The sequence below is a fragment of the Nuphar pumila genome, chromosome 13 (genome assembly GCF_984573655.1).
Source record: "Nuphar pumila chromosome 13, dmNupPumi1.hap1.1, whole genome shotgun sequence".
Classification (NCBI taxonomy): Eukaryota; Viridiplantae; Streptophyta; class Magnoliopsida; order Nymphaeales; family Nymphaeaceae; genus Nuphar; species Nuphar pumila.
In genome coordinates this window covers 12,891,311-12,911,431 of record NC_143261.1, presented here as the reverse complement: position 1 = coordinate 12,911,431, position 20,121 = coordinate 12,891,311, and the positions used below count along the sequence as shown (strand labels likewise).

The following is a 20,121-nucleotide window of genomic DNA, read 5'->3' as shown; positions in this document are numbered from 1 at the left end:
CACCATAAGGTAGTTTGACTAAGTTTTTTACCAAATGTATTCTCTCCCATCTCAGTTACCAGTTTCCAAACAGTCTGTTCATAGTTAAAAGCCTATAATAACACTTGACCCAATTGAGTGTGGCCGGAGTCAACTCCCCGTTTAACTCCAATCAGGTTAGTCAGCGGGATCATGTTAATTTACCAACGACAAGTATAAAAACATTAATCTAACTACATAAAAGAATAATGTGCTTATAATTTCTTAATAAACTTATGCAGTTTAATCTTACTATTCCATATTATATACTTTCATATATATCTTTTATCAGGTTTCTTTTAGGTGTTATAGGTCTGATCCGACATCACAAAATCTGGTATCAGGATTTTCTCGAAGAAGAAAAGCTATCATCATAAATTGAAAACTTTTGTTTTCTTAAGAAAATATTGAGAAGATATGGGCAACTATAAAATGTTAAAAAGTATAGAAAATATATAAAAAGTCGGAATACAAAATAAGAATACAATTTTTTTAAATCTGTTGTTATCCCACATGAATCAAGTTACTATCATGATACTTTTAAATAAGTGACATTTTAAATTTATCACAATATTTTCAGGATTATACCGGCATCTAAATAAACTGCAATAAAACTCATGATATTTTAAAAAATATAGTTGATATTTCAAATTAGGATGAGAGTGAGACGTATGATAATCCGAACCCAATCTGATACGTAAACTGTAAGTGTCTTGAACCTTTACCCAACCCCATACCATCAGGTAGAGATGGCTGGTAAACTAGTTGAATGAACTGAACAAGGGGTATTCAAGCTTGTCTCATTCTTGTGGTGAGCCAAGCCGAGATCAAGCTCATGGTGAGCTTGAGTTAAACAAGCAAAAAGCACCAGGCAGGTTTGTTTATAAAAAAAAATACATTTTTTAAATAAAAAATAATAAAATATAAACTTCTATTGACCAAAGCTCAGACCAACTCATTTACAAAATAAAATTTATAGAATTTGAATTCTTACTTGCAAGCCAAACATTTCAAACCATCTACATTTTATGATATAATATGTATAAAATATGATTATTACTAGTTAATGAGCAGCCTACACGAGCTGATCCCAGCCGAACGCTCATTGTTTGTGTTCAGCCTATTTCACGAGTCCGAGCTCTTTACGAGCTGAACCAGGAGCAGCTCATCTGGGTCGGTGTTTATTTTCTAATTTAATCGGCAGATCCAGATTAATTCTTTTTTTTTTCATCCACAGTTCTGATACGTGTCACAGCCTCTTTACTGATGATGAAATTAAACCAAAAAAGAAAACCAAAACGAAATTCAAGGTTAACGCTACGGCTTCGTCTCTCTCTCTCTCAAAGGAAACCAGAGAGTGGAAAACCCCTCCCTCCCTTCGTTGCAGATCGAAATCCCACCCAATTCCCATCTCTCGAATCCTCCCCCGCACCCTTTTCCTACGCCCTTCACCATGCAGCAAGGTGGTGGTGTCGATTACAACTCTTCGTATTACCACCACCAACCACCACCACCACCGGCGCCCCACCACCTCCCCCAGAATCAGCCACCCTCCTACGCCTCCGCCCCGCCCTATTCCACCACCAACACCATCCCCAACGTCCCCGATTACCCCTCCCCTTATCCTTCCTACCCCCATCTTTCCCCAACTCCCGATCCCGTCCCACCCACCGCCCCTTCCTACACCCAAACCCCTCAGTTCCAACCCCACCCACAATCCTTCAACCCTTCCTACGCCCTAGACCCACCTTACCCTCCCCAACCCATCCAGCAACAACCCTCTTCCTACCCCAATTACCCTAACCCTCCCCCTTCCTCCGTCCCCCCGCCTTACCCTTCATCGTACCCTGTTTCGACGACTCCGCAGTATAATTCGTACGATTCCGCGCCGAAGTACGATAATTTGGGTTATTTGGATGGAAATTCCGGGAGGTATGGCGGCCAGGGGTATAACCAGGGTCGCGTGCCGGAACTAGGGCAGGAATTGTATGATCGGCCGCAGTTTCGAAGCAGTCGGAGCTTCGGCAGGGAAGATGATGGGTTTGGTGAGGGTGTTTATGCCTATGATGGTGGGAGCGTGGAGCCTTATGGGGCGCGTGGGACGTCTGGTAAGGTGTGGTCCAGGTTCGATGACTACGGGAGGTCCACGGGGTTCTCGGCGGGGAAGGAGCAGTCGAGCTCGGTGAAGATCACGAGAGCGGTCCCGAAGGCAGAGACGCAGGAGGATGTGAGGAGCGGAGTGCAGAAGTTCAGGGTGAAGCTGTTGCCGGAAGGGGCTTCTCAGGGAACCATGGATGTTCTTTGCCAGGTTGTGAATGGAATAGTAGATCTCGTGGTTTGTCATGTCTTTGTTTCTTTTTGCTCAATCTTTATTTTCAATGTGAATTACGTGGGGTGCATCCTTCTCTTTTGTTGGTTTAATTAATTTTGCTTACATTTCTAGGATTGAATCCCAATGGTTAGCTCTTGATACAGAAGAAACAGAAAATATTGGATTCTGAGTTTTTTTCTTTGGTCCTATATTACTGGTGAATTAAAAATCCCGGACATGGATTACGATTAATCAAATGCTTGAAAAGAGGACTTCTATCTGGTATTGTCATTGTGTATGAAGAAAACGACCATACACCATCCTTACCAGCAGAAAATCTAGGACAATACCATGATCGCTATGCACAATTGTGTTCTCTATCTGGTTGTTCTGCATGTTTTGCATAGTTTAATGTAGGTTATACTACATGTACAAGAACTGGACCAGGGACTGCGTGATTTCACTCTTATTCTTATAGATATGATTTCTGTCTTTCCTTTGTTTTGGAAATCATGAGATAATTTGTCATTTGATACCATATTCCGAAAGTATGATACATATCTGATTAAACTTCCTCTTCCTTTTGTTGTATGAAGTGATCCTGTCTTCCTTTTATAAAAATACCAAGGATCAATATCTTTGAGAATATAAAATGGGTTGTCTAAGATTAGAACTACTTGCTCTTGTTTTGGGCATTCAAGTCTATGAATTATTGCATTTTCAAGCGCTTTCTTCCTTGAAAAATTTGAACTTGCCTTTAGTTGCACATCATCTTTTATAAACCTTGGACCCTTTGCCCATGCAAGTCAGTGAAAAGCTGAGCATGAAGATCAGCAGTCAGCCACTTGCCACCATACTCTTATGAACAGCTCTACTTGCTTGTTGATTTTAAAAGATAGTGATTGAAAAATATCATCATGAAGTGGCAGTTATGTTTCCATAGCAGGGTGCATCACCTTCACTGATTCTGTTTGAGGCTTCCCCTCTATTCCCTTCAAATAGGAAAAGGAAAAAAAAATTACCTTCTCAGTCTATCTAGCAATATTGGAACTCTTTAGTGAATGGTAAAATATAAGCAAATATGAAAATATTATTATGCTCTGGTAGCATTGAACACCACATCCACTTGATCAAAAGGAGCAATATTGCCAAAAGGATTGTGCATGCATTTCGAGATTACACTTCATGAACCAAAATGTAATTTGAAGTCTTTGTTGGATATTGGATTCTTTCTTTCTTTTTTTCCTTTTTTGAAGCCCAAACATGTAGTAAGCATGTTGGAGTCACTTAAAGAGGGATGTTTGTTACGGGGAACAAATTGACAACATTGTGTTGACATTTTGCTGGATCTAGCCTATAAAAACTTGCCAGCAGATCATTTATATAATTTGCAAATATGTTACATTATGTATCGTACATAAAGTACAATAGGTTTTGAGTGGGGTTTTCAGTTGTCTCCACATCTTTATCCTTTGGGTGGCCAACTATTTGAAGCACTGGTTTATGGTTAACTGAATCTGGTTATTTTTTCCTCTTGGTAAACTTTTGAAAGGGCAAAAGGTTGCAATTAGAGGATAAGCAGGTCAAATTTTGTATTCTAAATAGGTGTTTCCATAAGGCTTATTCTGGATTCTTAGCTAGATCCATTTGACTGCATACTTATTTTGGTCACAGAACTTTGACCAAGGGTCACAGCTGTGGAAGATAGAATAAATCTATTGGTATCATTTATCTCTTGAGTGGTTACATGACCTATTGGGACTGCAAATACCTAGTGACTCTGGGGTTTTATGTTTGTTAAGGATTAGTGATATGGTGGCCCGTATTGAACCAAAAGGTCACCCCTTAGCACATCATGCTGCCAGTTGCATGAAATTCAGGGTTCTTCTGACAATGGAAGTTGGGGCTAAAATCAAGAACAGAGGCCTGTTTTTTTATCAAATTTCCACATGATCGAATAAAATAAATTATGCTAGTCATAGCCACTATAAGTTTTAACCTTGGATTTTCCATTTTTGACTACAACACTTTCATTAGAAGCAAACAATCAAAAAGATCTAAAATAAGGAAATGCACTAGTTCCTTGTCATATTGTTGATGCATGTGCCTGAGATGTATCTCCTTGTTAACAGACAGTTCCTGGCCAAGGATGATGTGATCCATGATTCAAATGATCCATTATCAGTATTACACCATTCTTCTTTGGTTTTCCCCTTTAAATGTACGTCTTACTGAAAATAGCTCAGAGAATACAAGAGGGTCTTAATGGAAACTTGAATTCACCCTTCCAAGATACTTGAATCTTTTTTTTTTTATATGTAAATTTTTGTGATGATGTTGACTATAGACATAACTTTTGCAAGAAGTGTAGCCAATAACCTGTATTAGTGGATCAAGAAATTTTGCTATGCTGTTCTACAATCCCATGCAACTGTCGAATCAGTGTCCTTTTGTCCTTTTTCTGTTTTTTGTATGATATTTTTGTGTATGCCATCTTAGCCTTATCTAGTCATTCCTTACAAGTAATGCTGCCTCTTACGGTAGAGGCATCCATTCCTTCCCAAGGTTCATGTTGGATGCTTCTTGCAGAAAGTCACACCCTGTCCTTTTTCTCTAGTAGATTAATATGTTATTGTGCTCTGGTATGCTTATCAATTCTTTTATAATATGATAATCTCATTTAAACCTTTTTCCTCTTTCCTTTGCAGATTGGTTTGGATGGGATCCGCATGCTTGAGCCAAATACAAATCGGATGCTTAGGATATACCCACTTGAGACAATTGCAAGATGGGAGGTAAGCTATTTAGTTCCTTTATAACCTGCAGGATATTTTTTCTTCCTTTAATGGCTTTACTTTTTTTTAATCACTACTTGTTTATTTCTGAGTTTTCCAGGTGAATGATCCATCTATATATACTTTTTGGTCCAAGAGTGCTGTTGACATTGAGCCAAGGCGCATACGCCTGCAATCAAATAGATATACCACTAGTACCATTTTGGACACAGTAACTGCTGCTACTGTGCAGGTTAGAATCATAATCTAGAATTTATGCTCCTTTGGTGGTTTGTATTGTATTGATTATCATGGAAGCACAAATTTTTATTTTGTGTTTGTACTCTTTATTTGTTACGGCTTTTCCAACCACTGTGTCCATGTGCACATGCATGCTCATTCTTCCCCTTTTCTGTATTCTTCTTGAGAAACTCCATCTTGTAAGTGATGCGGCATGGGCAAGTCATTCTTGACAGGTCTAGGCTTTTGACTTAAGCAAGCTTGAGACAGTCACATGGTCTTTCTTTTTCTTTTTTCCCTGCAGAAAATTGTGCTGCATTTTGGTCTGTTTTTTTTTCTTTTTGTCGCTGCAGAAATCATTCTGCTTGCATTTGGTCACTTTCCTTTGGTCTGCAAGCCCTAGCTATTTTACATATGCTCTTTGCTTCTATTTGTTTGAGGTTTTAGGGTGAAAGATTTTGGTGTTGGATAAATGTTTTTTGATTGAGGTTTTATCACTGTTGGATGAGTGATAGGTTAGGGAGAGATGCAAGAAGGCCTTTCATTGTCAAATACTATACACTGTCACATGGTGGATTGGCTTACAGTTTCTTATTTGTCCAAATTGCAGCTTAAGGAAATGGGAGTGAGAAGTAGTGGAAACACTGATGCTGGTAAACCATCAGACCAGACAACAGAAAAGAAGAAAGGCTTTGTTGATTGGATAAACATTATTAAGCCTGCCAATGAGGAAAAAGATTTCTGGGTATGCTTCTGAAAGATGAAATTTTTATTTTCATGCATTTATTTTTGCTTCCATGTTGTGGTTCGCATGAACTTTGTTTCTTTTTTCGTTTGCCAAATTGCAATTTATCCTCTTCGTTTATTTGCCTTCGAAAAAAAAGAACATTTTACTGTACTAACTATTTTATTGTGCTCTTTTTTCAATGTATTAATACTCTTTTCAGTTTTTTGTTCTAATGTCTACAAGATTTTATAGTTGGTTTTGAAGCAGCTTAGTTGATACTAATAATTAGGGGTGGCAAAATCTGACACGACCCGCCAACCCGCTTCTTAGCTGGGTTCGGGTTTGGCTTAAACAGGTCGACCCACCTAACCCGTTTATTAAACGGGTCGGGCTCGTGTTAGGGGTATGCCAACCCACCAACCCGGCTGACCCGTTTAATAAACGGGTTAGGCGGGCAGGTCAACCCGTTTACCCGAACCGGCCCGCCAACCCGTTTACCCGACCCGCCAACCCGCCCGCTAACCCACCAACCCGTTTACCCGACCCGACTTGTTTATTAAACGGGTTAACCGTGTCGTGTCAGGTTACCCGTTTAATAAATGGGTTGGGTTCGTGTTTGCCACAGATGACCCGTTTAATAAACGGGTCGGGTTCATGTTGAGGTATGCTGACCTGCCGACCCGACCCGATTGCCACCCCTACTGATAATGTAATTTGATCTGTTGATTTCTCGAAAAGTTTCTTGTATCCTGGATAAAAGCAATCTTAAAGAAAGTAGTTGTTTTTTGTCTATGTACCTTCAATAAAATTAGGTCTTAATTGCTTCATCTTCTGTAAGACCATGTTGTCTTGGCCAACAACACTTTCTATCCTTTGTTGCGAGCTTGCTTCTATAATACCTCAACCAGATGCAAAAACATGGATTGTTTGAGAACTGGGCTTCTTGATATCACTTAGCAATCACCCTTTGTGGTTGCTTTCTGCATTTTCCAGTCGTATGAAGAGACAATACACATACAAACATAAATACTTTATAAAAGAAGTGCACGAAAACACTCTCACAACACTTGAACAAAATACGCAAAAAGCGTAAAAGTAATAAACATGCAATAATGCATGTATTTCATAAAAAGGAGCAAATGCTTGAGACTCTCAAGCTTGAAGAATTACAAGGGGGAACACCCCTATTTATACAAAGCAAAAGGGTGCAAAGGGGGGGCTCCCAAAGGAGTCGTTGGGGAGCCCCCAACGGTCACATTTGTGACCGTTGCCCCCCCCCCCCCCCCCCCAACGACTCTATTGGGGGATCCCCAATGCACCTTTATGAAAAATAAAAAATAAAGAAATGCAAATTGCAAAAAATAAATTACAATATATTCCTAAATGGAATATGCGCAAGATTACAAGAATACCCTTTTCGGGTAAGAAAATAAAATATGTATAAATATATATATTTATATATGTAGAGATACATATATTATATGTATATGTATCTCTAAGTATATAAGTATATATATTTATACTTACAACAAGGTTTAGGAGATACATTTTTAACACCCCCCCTCAAACTTACGGTGCGATAACCACAAGTTTGTCAAGAAGGAAATGAAATCTGGGCAAACATAGTGCTTTTGTGAAGAAGTCTGCAAGTTGATACTCAGACGTCACGTATGGTAGATCAATGACCTTTTTCAAATATTCTTCTCTGACATAATGGCAGTCCATTTCTATATGCTTTGTTCGCTCGTGAAAGGTGTGATTCTTGGCAATATAAATTGCACTTTTATTGTCACAGCACAACTTTGTTGGTTCTCTGATAAACACTCCCATATCTTTCAAAAGTCGTCGAATCCATACAATTTTCATGGTGGTAGATGCCATGACTCTATATTCGGCTTCAGTGGATGACAGAGAGACCTTCTGTTGTTTTTTGCATCGCCACGAGATCAAAGACTCACCTAAGAAAACACAAAAGCCAGTGGAGGAGTGACGGTTACTAGGGTCACCTCCCCAATCTGAGTCAGTATAAGCAAGTAATTTTAATTCAGAAGAAGAAGATAGAAATACTTCCTTATTCATTGTTCCCTTCAAATATCTGATGATGCGAAGCACAACACTCATATGAACGGTTGTAGGAGCGTGCTGAAACTGACTGACAATGTGTATAACATGTGACAAATCAGGTCGAGTAATGCTAAGATACATTAAAGAACCTACCAACTGCCTGTAAGGAGTAAGATCGGTTAAAGGAACACCGTCGTCAATCTTCATTTTTGCTCCCACAACTTCAGGAGTTTCGCATACTTTGTCATCAGAAATTCTTGATCTGTCAATAATCTCACAAGCAAGTTTAGACTGAGATAAAAAATAACCACGTTGCGAATAGGCAACCTCAATTCCAAGAAAATATGTCAGAAATCCTAAGTCTGACATCTCAAATTTTGAAGTCAAGACGGACTTAATACCCTTGACTCCTTGAACATCGTCACCTGTAATTAACATGTCATCAACATAGAGTAATAATATCACAATCCCTGCATTGGATTTTCTAGTAAATAAAGCAGTGTCAGTATAACATGAGGAAAAACCATTTTCCAGCATTACACTGGTAAACCTGTCATACCAGGCTTTGGGGGCCTGTTTCAAACCATAGAGGGCCTTTCGAAGACGAAAAACTTTATCTTTAGGAATCTTCATGCCTGGTGGAGCATCCATATACACTTCTTCGTTGAGATCATCATTTAAAAAAACATTTTTCACATCCATTTGAAAAATGTTCCAATTTTTAATAGAGACAATAGTAATAAGACTTCTAACTGTAACCATTCGGGCTACAGGAGCAAAAGTTTCTTCATAATCAATTTCATACTCTTGCCCATACCCTTTAGCAATTAAGCGAACTTTATACCTTTCCAAAGATCCGTCGCTCTTAGTTTTAACCTTAAAAACCCATTGACAACCTATAGTTTTCTTTCCTATGGGTAGAGTTTGAAAATTCCAAGTTTCAGCCTTTTTAAGAGCATTAAGTTCATTTTGCATAGCTACTTGCCATTCTAAACATTTTTTAGCTTCTTCAAAATTTCTTGGCTCAAAATAAGAGTGAATGGCACTAAGACAAGCCCTATACCGGGGTTAGAAAGAATCAAAAGAAACAAAACGGGTTGGAGGTCTCCTATTCTTTTCAGATCTTCGGTGATCGAGGGTAGGAACAAGCTCACTATATTGGTCTATAGCACTTTTAAAGGTGTCTTGATTTCTATGAGAGTAGGTTATTGGATCACTTGAAATTCTACTTTCTTGTTCATTGAGTGAGTTATGTTCACCAATATCACCATCATTTTCCTCAGCATGATTTGATGATACATCATCATCATCACTAGATATATCATCATTACTAGACAATAAGTCAAATATAAAGAAATAATCAAAATTTTCTTGTTGAGAAACATTTTTTTCAAATCCACTTTCATTTTCTAAAAAAGTTACATTTCTAGAGACATATAACTTATCATCTCGAAGATCATAACAACGAAACCCTTTTTGAGTTTCGGAATATCCAAAAAAGGTGCAAGGGATAGCCTTGGGGGAGAGTTTGTCATTCTTATCCGTAAGTATAAAACACTTAACACCCAAAAACTCGTAATCTACTATAATCAGGTTCAAGCTTATACAAAATCTCAAAAGGGGATATTTTTCCTAATATTCTAGATGATAAGCGATTTATCAGATAAACAGAAGCAAAAGCTGCTTCTGCCTAAAAGTTTTTAGGAATGTTTTGGGAAATAAGAATGGTCCTAGTGGTCTCATTGATGTGCCTATGTTTTCTTCCGGCCAACCTATTTAGTTGAGGAGTTTTAGGACAAGACCTTTGGTGGACAATTCCATGATCATCAAGATATACTTTAAATTGATTGAAGAGATATTCCCCTCCAGAATCACTTCTAAAAATCTTTATATTACTGTTAAATTGATTCTTGATCATTGAATGGAAGGTTTTAAAACACAAAAAAACTTCATGTTTGAACTTAAGAAAATAAATCCACGAATATCTGGAAAAATCATCCACAAAAATGACATAATAAGAAAAGTCTCCTTTTGAAGCAACAGGTGCGGGTCCCCAAACATCAGAACGAACAATTTCGAAAGTTTTAGAAGAGAACATAGTTCTTTGCTCAAAAGGCAAACTTTGCATTTTTTCGAGAATACAATCATTACAAGAATTTTTTTTTTACATAGGTCTTTAGCAAAATGTAAATAAGACAGCTTGGTGATATTAGGATGACCAAGTCTCTTGTGTCATACATTTATATCTTTGTTTTGGGTCACATTACAAAAAGATTTTGGAACTTGAAGAGATTCCATATAGTATAAGTCTCCTTTTCTAAAGCCTTCCCCAATCAATTTCCCGGACCGACGATCTTGTATTAAACATTTATTACAAGAGAATTTAATATCGCAACTATGGTCCGAGAGTTGAGAAACAGAGAGAAGGTTTAAGTTAAGTTTAGGTATAAATCTAATTTTTGGAATAGAAAAATCTTGAGTTTCAAAATTACCTATTCCTTTAATTTCAAGAGAGATTCCATCCGCAGTGGAAACAAAAGAGGGAGAAACATTTTTTGAGTAATCGGAAAGTGAAAACATGTTTGGGGACATATGAAAAGATGCACCGGAGTCCAAAAGCCAAGAGACTTTACCTGAAAAAGATGAAGTAGACACGGCGGCACCGGAGGTAGCTCCCTTGAGAAGAGGTTGAAGGGCTTCCACTATTTGATTTAAAGAGAGTGACCCACTTGATGATGCTTCCTCCTTTTGTGGTACACCGGTGGTAGCCATTGCAAGAAGCTTTTTCCATTTGGGACATATGAGTTTGATATGTCCGGATTCTTTACAAAAATGACAAATAATTTTGCTATAGTCTGTTTTTCCTCTTTGCCCACCATTTTCACCTTGATTTTGTGGTTTAAAATGAGGAGGACTATAGGTTTTAACATTGTTCCCGGGTCTTGATACGACATTGACCTCATTGCTTTCTTCATGATTACAAGGAACCACAAGAACACTTGATCCTTGCTTACATAAACTCATACGAGTCTCCTCACCACTTAATTTGGTGAGTACATCTTCAAGAGAGGGAGGAGTAAATGAGGATAGAAGATAAGACCTTATTTGCTCAAATTCGGGCCTTAGCCCATTCAAAAAATTGAAGAATCGATCTTCTTCAAGTTGCTTGTGACGGAGTTCAATTGCCTATCCACTCCATTTTGGTTCAAGCATGGCAAGCTCGTCCCAAATGGAGGAAAGATCGGCAAAATATTCCCTAATAGTCATTTCACCTTGAGTAAGAGAGAGAGCCTTCTTTTGGAGATAATACTTATGAGATAGATCCCTCGATGTATACATTTTTTCAAGATAATGCCAAGCTTCCGATGCCTTTTTGAACTTAATAATGTTGGCATTAATCTTAGTTTCAACGGATGAAAAGAACCAAGGAAGAATCTTGAAATTCTTCATTTCTCATTCATCGTGCTTCTTAGAATACTCTTCAAGGGCTTTAACCCTTTCTTCTCCTTCAAGAATCTTGATTTCACTTTCGTTAACCACAATTATTTTGGGTTCCGGTTCCGGAATTGTGCCTTGCAGATAACCCCATAGCCCCTTTCCTTTTATGTGAGCCTCCATGTTTCCGGCTCAAATATGATAGTTGAACTCATTTAATTTGAAGCCAAGAGTAAAATGAGACTCTTTGCCCATTATGAAGTAAAGAGAAAGGGAGAAATGACGTACCAACACAATTTTTCAAATGCTAGCTTGCGCAAGATCCTTCTAAAATATTTGAGAAGCAAGATCCACTACTCCAACCTCCAAAAATCCGAAGGCACGCTTTTCGAGGTACTTGAAAAGAAGAGAATCCCACAATCCTCTATCACCAACCAAGCTCTGATACCATGTGAAATTGTCTATGAAGAGACAATACACATACAAGCATAAATACTTTATAAAAGAAGTGCACGAAAACACTCTCACAACACTTGAACAAAATACGCAAAAAGCGTAAAAGTAATAAACATGCAATAATGCATGTATTTCATAAAAAAGAGCAAATGCTTGAGACTCTCAAGCTTGAAGAATTACAAGGGGGAACACCCCTATTTATACAAAGCAAAAGGGTGCAAAGGGGGGGCTCCCAAAGGAGTCATTGGGGAGCCCCCAACGGTCACATTTGTGACCGTTGCCCCCCCCCCCCCCCCAACGACTCTATTGGGGGACCCCCAATGCACCTTTATGAAAAATAAAAAATAAAGAAATGCAAATTGCAAAAAATAAATTACAACATATTTCTGAATGGAATATGCGCAAGATTACAAGAATACCCTTTTCGGGTAAGAAAATAAAATATGTATAAATATATATATTTATATATGTAGAGATACATATACATATAATATATTATATGTATATGTATCTCTAAGTATATAAGTATATATATTTATACTTACAACAAGGTTTAGGAGATACATTTTTAACAATGCTGACCCGCCAACCCGACCCGATTGCCACCCCTACTAATAATGTACTTTGATCTGTTGATTTCTCGAAAAGCTTTTTGTATCCTTGATAAAAGCAATCTGAAAGAAAGTAGTTGTTTTTTGTCTATGTACCTTCAATAAAATTAGGTCTTAATTGCTTCATCTTCTGCAAGACCATGTTGTCTTGGCCAACAGCACTTTCTATCCTTTGTTGCGAGCTTGCTTCTGTAATACCTCAACCAGATGCAAAAACATGGATTGTTTGAGAACTGGGCTTCTTGATATCACTTAGCAATCACCCTCTGTGGTTGCTTTCTGCATTTTCCAGTCGTACAGGAAAAGTCAAAAGTGTTGTCTCTGTTTTAGGCCAAAGATCATTTTTTGGGGAAGTCTCTTGGTGTCATAATGATGTTTCATGCGTAATTTAAAAAACCATAATGGCCATTATCAATTTCACAGTAATGCCAGCAAGGAAATTCCTTTAAAAATATATTTTTTCTTGAGACGATCTCAACAATATTTCAACAAGAAAACAATAATGTAAATACTGATTTGCTTTTATAAGTGATTTTATCTGTCTGTCTTTTTGTTTAAGAAAATAAAAAAAGCGAAAACTGGTGTGTATTTTATTCACTTTGTGGTGACTGCTTGAAACTTGTCAAGTTGATTCATGAGATGGACAAGTTTTATCGAGTCAAGGGCTTTCTTATCTCTCATCTAGTCAAGTGGAATCTCAAGAGGTATGTTGAACCTTGTTTGCTTGACTTGTTTCAACCAGACTGGGCAACTCACTAGCAGCTGGACTTGTCAACTTGTACCCTAGCTTCCCAGGAATGGTGGGGTGTCTAGCTTGTTTTTTGAGGGGTATGGTGTGTTTCTCAGTCATGAAGGTTTATAAATAATCATAGCTTGTCGTTAGACCACTCAAAAACCTTTTTAAGCTTTACTCTTGAGTGTGCTTCAAGCTGGACTCAGATTGTGGCTTATGTTGGCAATTGCTAGGGGAGCAAGTATTTAATTTATAGTTTATATGTTCTTTGTCTTTTATTCATTTATTTGATTTTAGTTTCTTAATTTGTGTAGAAGTAGATGATGCAAATGATGTTGGAGGTATTGCATAACGTGAGGATCATGATAAATGATCCATTTCTTTTTTCCTTTTTTAGGATGATAGTTACCTTTTACGTTTACTTGTTAATAAGTTCAGCCTTAGATGTGCTTCGGGTTCATTAAGAGTCTTATGATGTTGGTATACATTTGATCGTTAGGTATATGTTGTTGATTATGTTTCTTTTCTTTTCCCTTTTCTTTTTTTGGATAGCCAAGCTGGGGATAACCCCATGAGATTCGAACCCAAGACCCCTCAGTCATGATAGTGCGACCTAACCATCCAGCTATCTCATTTGACCCTGACTATGTTTCTTTTCTGGGGATAACCCCACGAGATACGTGTGAGATTTCTTGGAGATCTGTCCCTGCACAACACAGACAAGAAAGAAGAAAAGCACAAATGAAAAGCTGTGAGATAACAGGACGTCTAACCCTAACTGGGTGACGTCTTTTGATATATATAATGCTCTTTACAATAATTACAATAATGCCATATACATATCGGGTCTGGATATGGATCCAAAACCCGATCTTTCTAATACTATTCTATTCTAACATGCTCATTCAAACTGAGCATGGTCGACGACCATGGACAGTTTGGATTTTAGCTTCCAATGACGGCGCTCTGTAAGAGCTTTGGTGAAAAGATCAGCCACTTGGTCCTCTCAATGAATAAAGACAGGCCGAATTTCTTTGGCTTCAACCTTTTCTCGAACAAAATGTGGATCAATCTCGCCATGTTTCATCTTACCATGCTGAACTGGATTAGTATAGATAGCAACCACACTCCTATTATCACAATAGAGCAGAGTGCTCGATATATGTTGGTGCAAACTGAATAATATGTGCTTAACTCAAGCAACTTCAACAGTAACAGCTGCCATAGCCTGATATTCTGCCTCTGTACTAGTGCGGGCAACAGTTTTCTGCTTTCTACTAGCCCAAGTGACTAGGTGCCTTCCCAAATAAACACCATAACCAGTCACCAAACGCCTTGTGAGAGGATCATGGGCTCAATCCGCATCAGAATAAGCTATAACCTTGATAGAGACACGAGGGCTCATCGAAGAAAGGCGAAGATAAATGAGACCATCTGAAAGAGTGCCTTTAATATATCTAAGAATCCTTTTTATCGCTTCCATGTGATGCATCTAAGGTTTATGCATAAATTGAGATACTTGGTTCACTGAAAAAGATAAATCTGGACGCGTGAAGGTAAGGTACTGTAAGGCACCAACAATGCTTCAATATTTTTTAGGTTCGAAAAATCAGCATCATCCGAAGAACCATGACCCAATTGAGTGGGAATAGCCATGAGAGTGAATACAAGTTTGCATGCCAGCATTTCACTGCGATATAGTATGTCTTTAGCATACTTTTGTTGCGAAAGAATAAGACGATATGATTGTTGATCCACCTGCACACTCCAGAAGAACCGAAGAGGGCCCAAATCTTTCATATGAAATTGACTATGAAGAATAGATTTCAACTGAGTAATCTTGGCATGACTGCCGCCTATGATGACTATATCATCCACATAAACCAAGATAATTGTGATCGCAGATTTGTCATGATGCACAAATAGGGAATAATCATAATGACTGTGCTCAAAACCAAATGAACGAGCAACATTACTGAATGTATCAAACCATGCTCGTGAAGCCTGTTTTAGGCTATATATAGCCTTTTTGAGTCTGAGAACAGTGTTGTGAGCATCTCCCTTAGGATAGCCTGGAGGATGCTCAATATATACTTCTTCATACAAATCACCATGAAGGAATGCGTTTTTAACGTCTAACTGGAATAAATCCCATCCATTAGATACGGTCAAAGACAAAAATCGTTCCCATGCGAACTACTGGGCTAAAGGTTTCAGCAAAATCGAGTCCATGTTCATGAGTATTACCTTTAGCTACCAACTTGGCTTTAAAGCGCTCAATGCTACCATCAGATTTGCGTTTAATTTTGTACACCCAACGACAACTTACCACGTTTTTATTTGCCAGTCGAGGAACTATTTCCCATGTATTTCACTCATGAAGGGCTGCGATTTCTTCATTCATAGCATAGCATCATTCCATCGGGAATGACGAATGACTTAAACAAAAGACCGAGGCTCTTGAAAATTAGAAAGCAAGGCATCATATACTTGAAAGTCCACAAAGAAGGATTAATAATTGACCCATTTGTCTGGAGGATGTCGTACCCTGCTAGACATGTGAACGGAACTGACTTCTGCTGCTGAACGGAACTAACTTCTGCTGCATTATTGGATGGCTGAGATGAAAAACAGCTATAGGGCTGATTGGAGGTACTAATTTCTGTTGCATTATTTGAGAGCTCTATAATCTGATCAGCAGTGGAAATAGTGGGCTGAAGTGGTTCTTCAGTTGAGTTGCTGCATATTCCAGACTGCTGTCCACCTTGTCTGCTATAGAACTTTTTAAAGAATTGAAAACGAGGCTGTTGTTCATGTGCTGGTGGGGTATTATTGGCAGCAACTTTGTCAGTAAAAATACTCTGGGTTTGTGGTGTAGATGATGGCCAAAAAGAATGCAACTAACTATTAAGGATTTCAAAGGAGGCAGCCCCACAAACATCTTCATTAAAAACATGGTGAGAGATAAGAACCTTGTTGGCAGCATGATCAAACCATCTATATCCCATGTACTCTTCGTCGTACCTAATGAATGGACACATGGTGGCTCTGGGAGATAATTTGTTCCGCATCATACCATCAATATGGACAAAGCATCGACATCCACACGCATGTAACCAAGAATAATTATGATAGGATCCGTACAAGAAAGAATAGGATGACTCACCTCCAAGGTTAGATAGAGGCATTCTCTTTATCAAATAAATTGCTATGTGGAAGGCCTCCGACCAAAGGTAAGACTTGAGATTAGCATCATACATCATGGTCAAGGCGGTCTCCACAACATGACGATGTTTCCGTTCTGCCACACCCTTTTGTTGGAAGTTCCTTAGACAACTTTACTCACGGTGAATGCCATTATCAAGTAAAAATTGTGTGAACTGAGTGAACATGAACTCACCATCACCGTCACTTTGTAAGGTTAAGATTTTTCGAGAAAATTGAGTTTCAACATATAATTTGAATCTACGAAAGACATTTAGGACTTGGTTCTTGGATTTTAGAAAATATATCTAAGCGAAATGAGTAAAATCATCTACGAAGATCACAAAATATTTGGATTTGGATAAGGACATGATTGAGGAAGGACCCAAAACATCATAATGAATCAATTTAAAAGGGAAAAAAGCTCTTTTATTAGATCTTGATAATGAAAGTTTATGACTTTTACAAATACAACAACTAATACAATAAGAAGAATTTCTTTTTTGAACATCAATCAAACCTTTATTACTATGTCACATGGGTGCGGGGGTGGGGTATATATATATATATATATATATATATATATATATATATATATATATATATATATATATATATATATATATATATAAAGTTTGTGCAGGGGAGGGGCTGAAGCCCCTCCCTATCCTCCCTTTGTGTGCAGGGGAGGGGTCGAAGAGGAGAGGAGGAGAGCAGAGGCAGAGCGGTCGGCGGCGGCGGCGGGGTCCGACAGAGGCTTCAGGAAGAGAGGTCGAGAGGAGAGGAATGGAGGATTAGGGCAAAAAAAATTTGCCCTAATCCTCCTTCAACAACAAAGTTCATCAGGTGTAATTTTTTTTTAAGTCTAAAAATTAGACACAAATGACTATGGGCATTGATCGCACCCAAGGTCGAGTTGACAACACCGGGTGTCGCACGCGCACCCGCATCGCGTCGACACGGGTGCGGCACCCGGTTCGCCGAGTCTATGTGACATAACTTTATTACATAAAATATCAAGAAAACTCGAATTGCAATGTCCTAATCTATGATGCCAAACATTAACTTGCAAATAAACTCCTGGACCTGACGATGCATAGAACGAATGACTGACTAATGACAAAGAAGACTGTAGAGTTTTATTTAGGACATATAAGTTTCTGCACCTTCTTCTCTCAGCTAGTGTCTGGTTCGTGTGAATGCCTTTCACAAAAACAAAAAATGGAGAAAAGGAAATATAAGAATTAGTATCACGACAAAGTTGAGACACAGATACAAGATTTTTTTTAATGTTAGACACAATAAAAGTATTGGACAAGGGAAGATGCCTTTTACTAGTAGGGACGACGACAACAGTACCTATGTGAGTAATATGGTGGTGTTTTTCATCTCCCGTAATCACACTCCCATTACCATGATAAGGTTTAACATGAGAGGGTTTACCTGAATCTCTTGTTACGTGGTGTGCAGCCCCTGAGTCCATAATTCAGCCTTGTGAGGGAGTTGCCTGAAGAAGGTCTAGTTGGAGATTAAAAGTGCATGTTGGCAGCCCATGGATTTCTAACAGATCAAAACCAGCAGTAAGTGCATCTAAGTCATGAGAACTTATGACTGAGGAAGGATAAGTACTGAGAGGAGCTTGAACAAAATTCGTTGGAGCACGTGAATCTGATCCATATGATGTGAATGTTGGGGCAGCAACTGTAGGAGCCCTAAAGCGAGCGGGAATCGGTACCGTGGGCAGCCGATGAGTAGGAATATTTCGCCAATAGCAGTTGGAACACGTATGACCCTTTCTTTCACATATCTGACATACCAAGTTTGCTTGATTAGTAGATGAAGAGGGAATAAGAAGTATACTACAACCACCAGAATTGCGGTCATGACTGCATCCTCTTCCTCGAGAGGTGTTGAAGGAATGTGTTGCAATCATTACATCATGACTCACTTTGTCCTTTGAAAATCCAGATATATTAAACATCGTTTCGTGCTTCGTATTCTAGCAACATTGTGCGCAGTCTATTAAAAGGAGGACGAGGAACTGTATTAGTATAAACTGTGATAAATATATTATATTTCCTACCCAAGGCTTCTAATAGTTTTAGAACATATATCCTCATCTGACAATGGAGAGCCTATGGCGGCAAGCTGATCCACCAAAACCTTGATCTTGTTGAAATATTTAGCAATATGTGAATCTGTCCTTTTTAGATCTGCGAATTGTGCCTTCAACTGGTAAATCCTGGGAGTAGAAATCTCTTCGTACCATTTATGCAAAATATCTCATAACTCTTTTGCTGGAACTCCAAATGGAATGTGAAGAACTTTACGAGAGAGAGTGATTGTAATGAAAGCTACGGCTAACTGGTCATTTTTGTGCCACATGGTAAAATCTGGATTTTTGACCTTGTCTTTGAAAGCTTTTTCTGCACTTTTATCCTGTTATGATATTGTTTAAGAACAAACTCCAAGGGTACCGAGATTGACCCATCAAGGTGCCCCATTAGATCATGATTGCATAGAAAAGAGATGATTTGTTTCTTCGAGATAATGAAATTGAAAGAATCGAGTTTTTCAGTGACTAGGTGACTGAGAAAAGAAGCATTGATTGCGGCCATCGGAAAAATAGATGAAAGAAAAGAAATAAGATTGACTAACAAAACAGATAGTATGCCCTTTGCGTAATAGTGATGCGCAGAAAAAATCCAATAACTGATGACATTTACATACAAGAATAAGGATTATATGTATATTCAGATCAATCAGTTTTTTTTATAGGGAGGATACACGGCAGATCTAATCTGACGTGACGTTTACCAAAATCATGTCAGATCTGATATGAGATATGAAGGTCGACAACCAGATCTGTTGTGAAATATCGAGGACGACAACCAGATCTGACGTGTTGATAAAAATTCGTAATCACGTCGGATCTGATCTGGACAGGAAAGAATAAAAAAGAGGAATTTAGAATCAAGAAACTGAAAAGTGTACGAAGAAAATAAGTCTAATTAGGAAGAAAACAAATAGAACTCTATTAGAAGATGAAATCAATGTTCTGACAAATAATCAGATCTGTGACATGACTTTCTTCCTCCTTTTTTTTTGGAATTTGATAAAGAAAAATATAAAAGGAGATGTTAAATTGATTTTTTTTCAGACCGACTTGATCGATATCAAATCTAGCAAAAAATTTTAATTTGAAATATAGAATCTGATTGACAGATCTGATAAAAGAAAAGGAGAAAAATCTGCAGATCTGAGAAAGAAAAGAAGAAATTGGAAGAAGAGAGATCTGCAGCCTGGATCGATGAGGGTTACCTCTTATGATCGCTCTGATACCATGTGAGATTTCTTGGAATTCTGTCCCTGCCAGTGTTATAAAAAACACACCTGGAGGCGAAAAGGCACGCCTTGCCTTGAGGCGAGGCCCTCTGCCCCTCAAGGCAGAAGAAGAAGAAGAAGAAGAAGAAGAAGAAGAAGAAGAAGAAGAAAAGCTGTGAAAGATCTCACCCTAACTGGGTGACGTCTTTTGATATATATAATGC

General features: G+C 38.3%; 1 protein-coding gene across 1 annotated transcript in view; it reads left to right on the top strand.

Moving 5' to 3' along the window:
- Positions 1 to 1,328: 1,328 nt before the first annotated feature.
- LOC149817803 (protein FREE1-like) overlaps positions 1,329 to 20,121 on the top strand; it is a 31,075-nt gene continuing 12,282 nt past the window's right edge. Inside the window, exons 1-4 of the mRNA XM_089986438.1 lie at positions 1,329 to 2,326; positions 5,038 to 5,124; positions 5,225 to 5,356; positions 5,954 to 6,088. Coding sequence (XP_089842564.1) covers positions 1,472 to 2,326; positions 5,038 to 5,124; positions 5,225 to 5,356; positions 5,954 to 6,088 — 1,209 coding nt within the window. The 5' untranslated portion in view covers positions 1,329 to 1,471. The remainder of the gene's footprint in view (positions 2,327 to 5,037; positions 5,125 to 5,224; positions 5,357 to 5,953; positions 6,089 to 20,121) is intronic.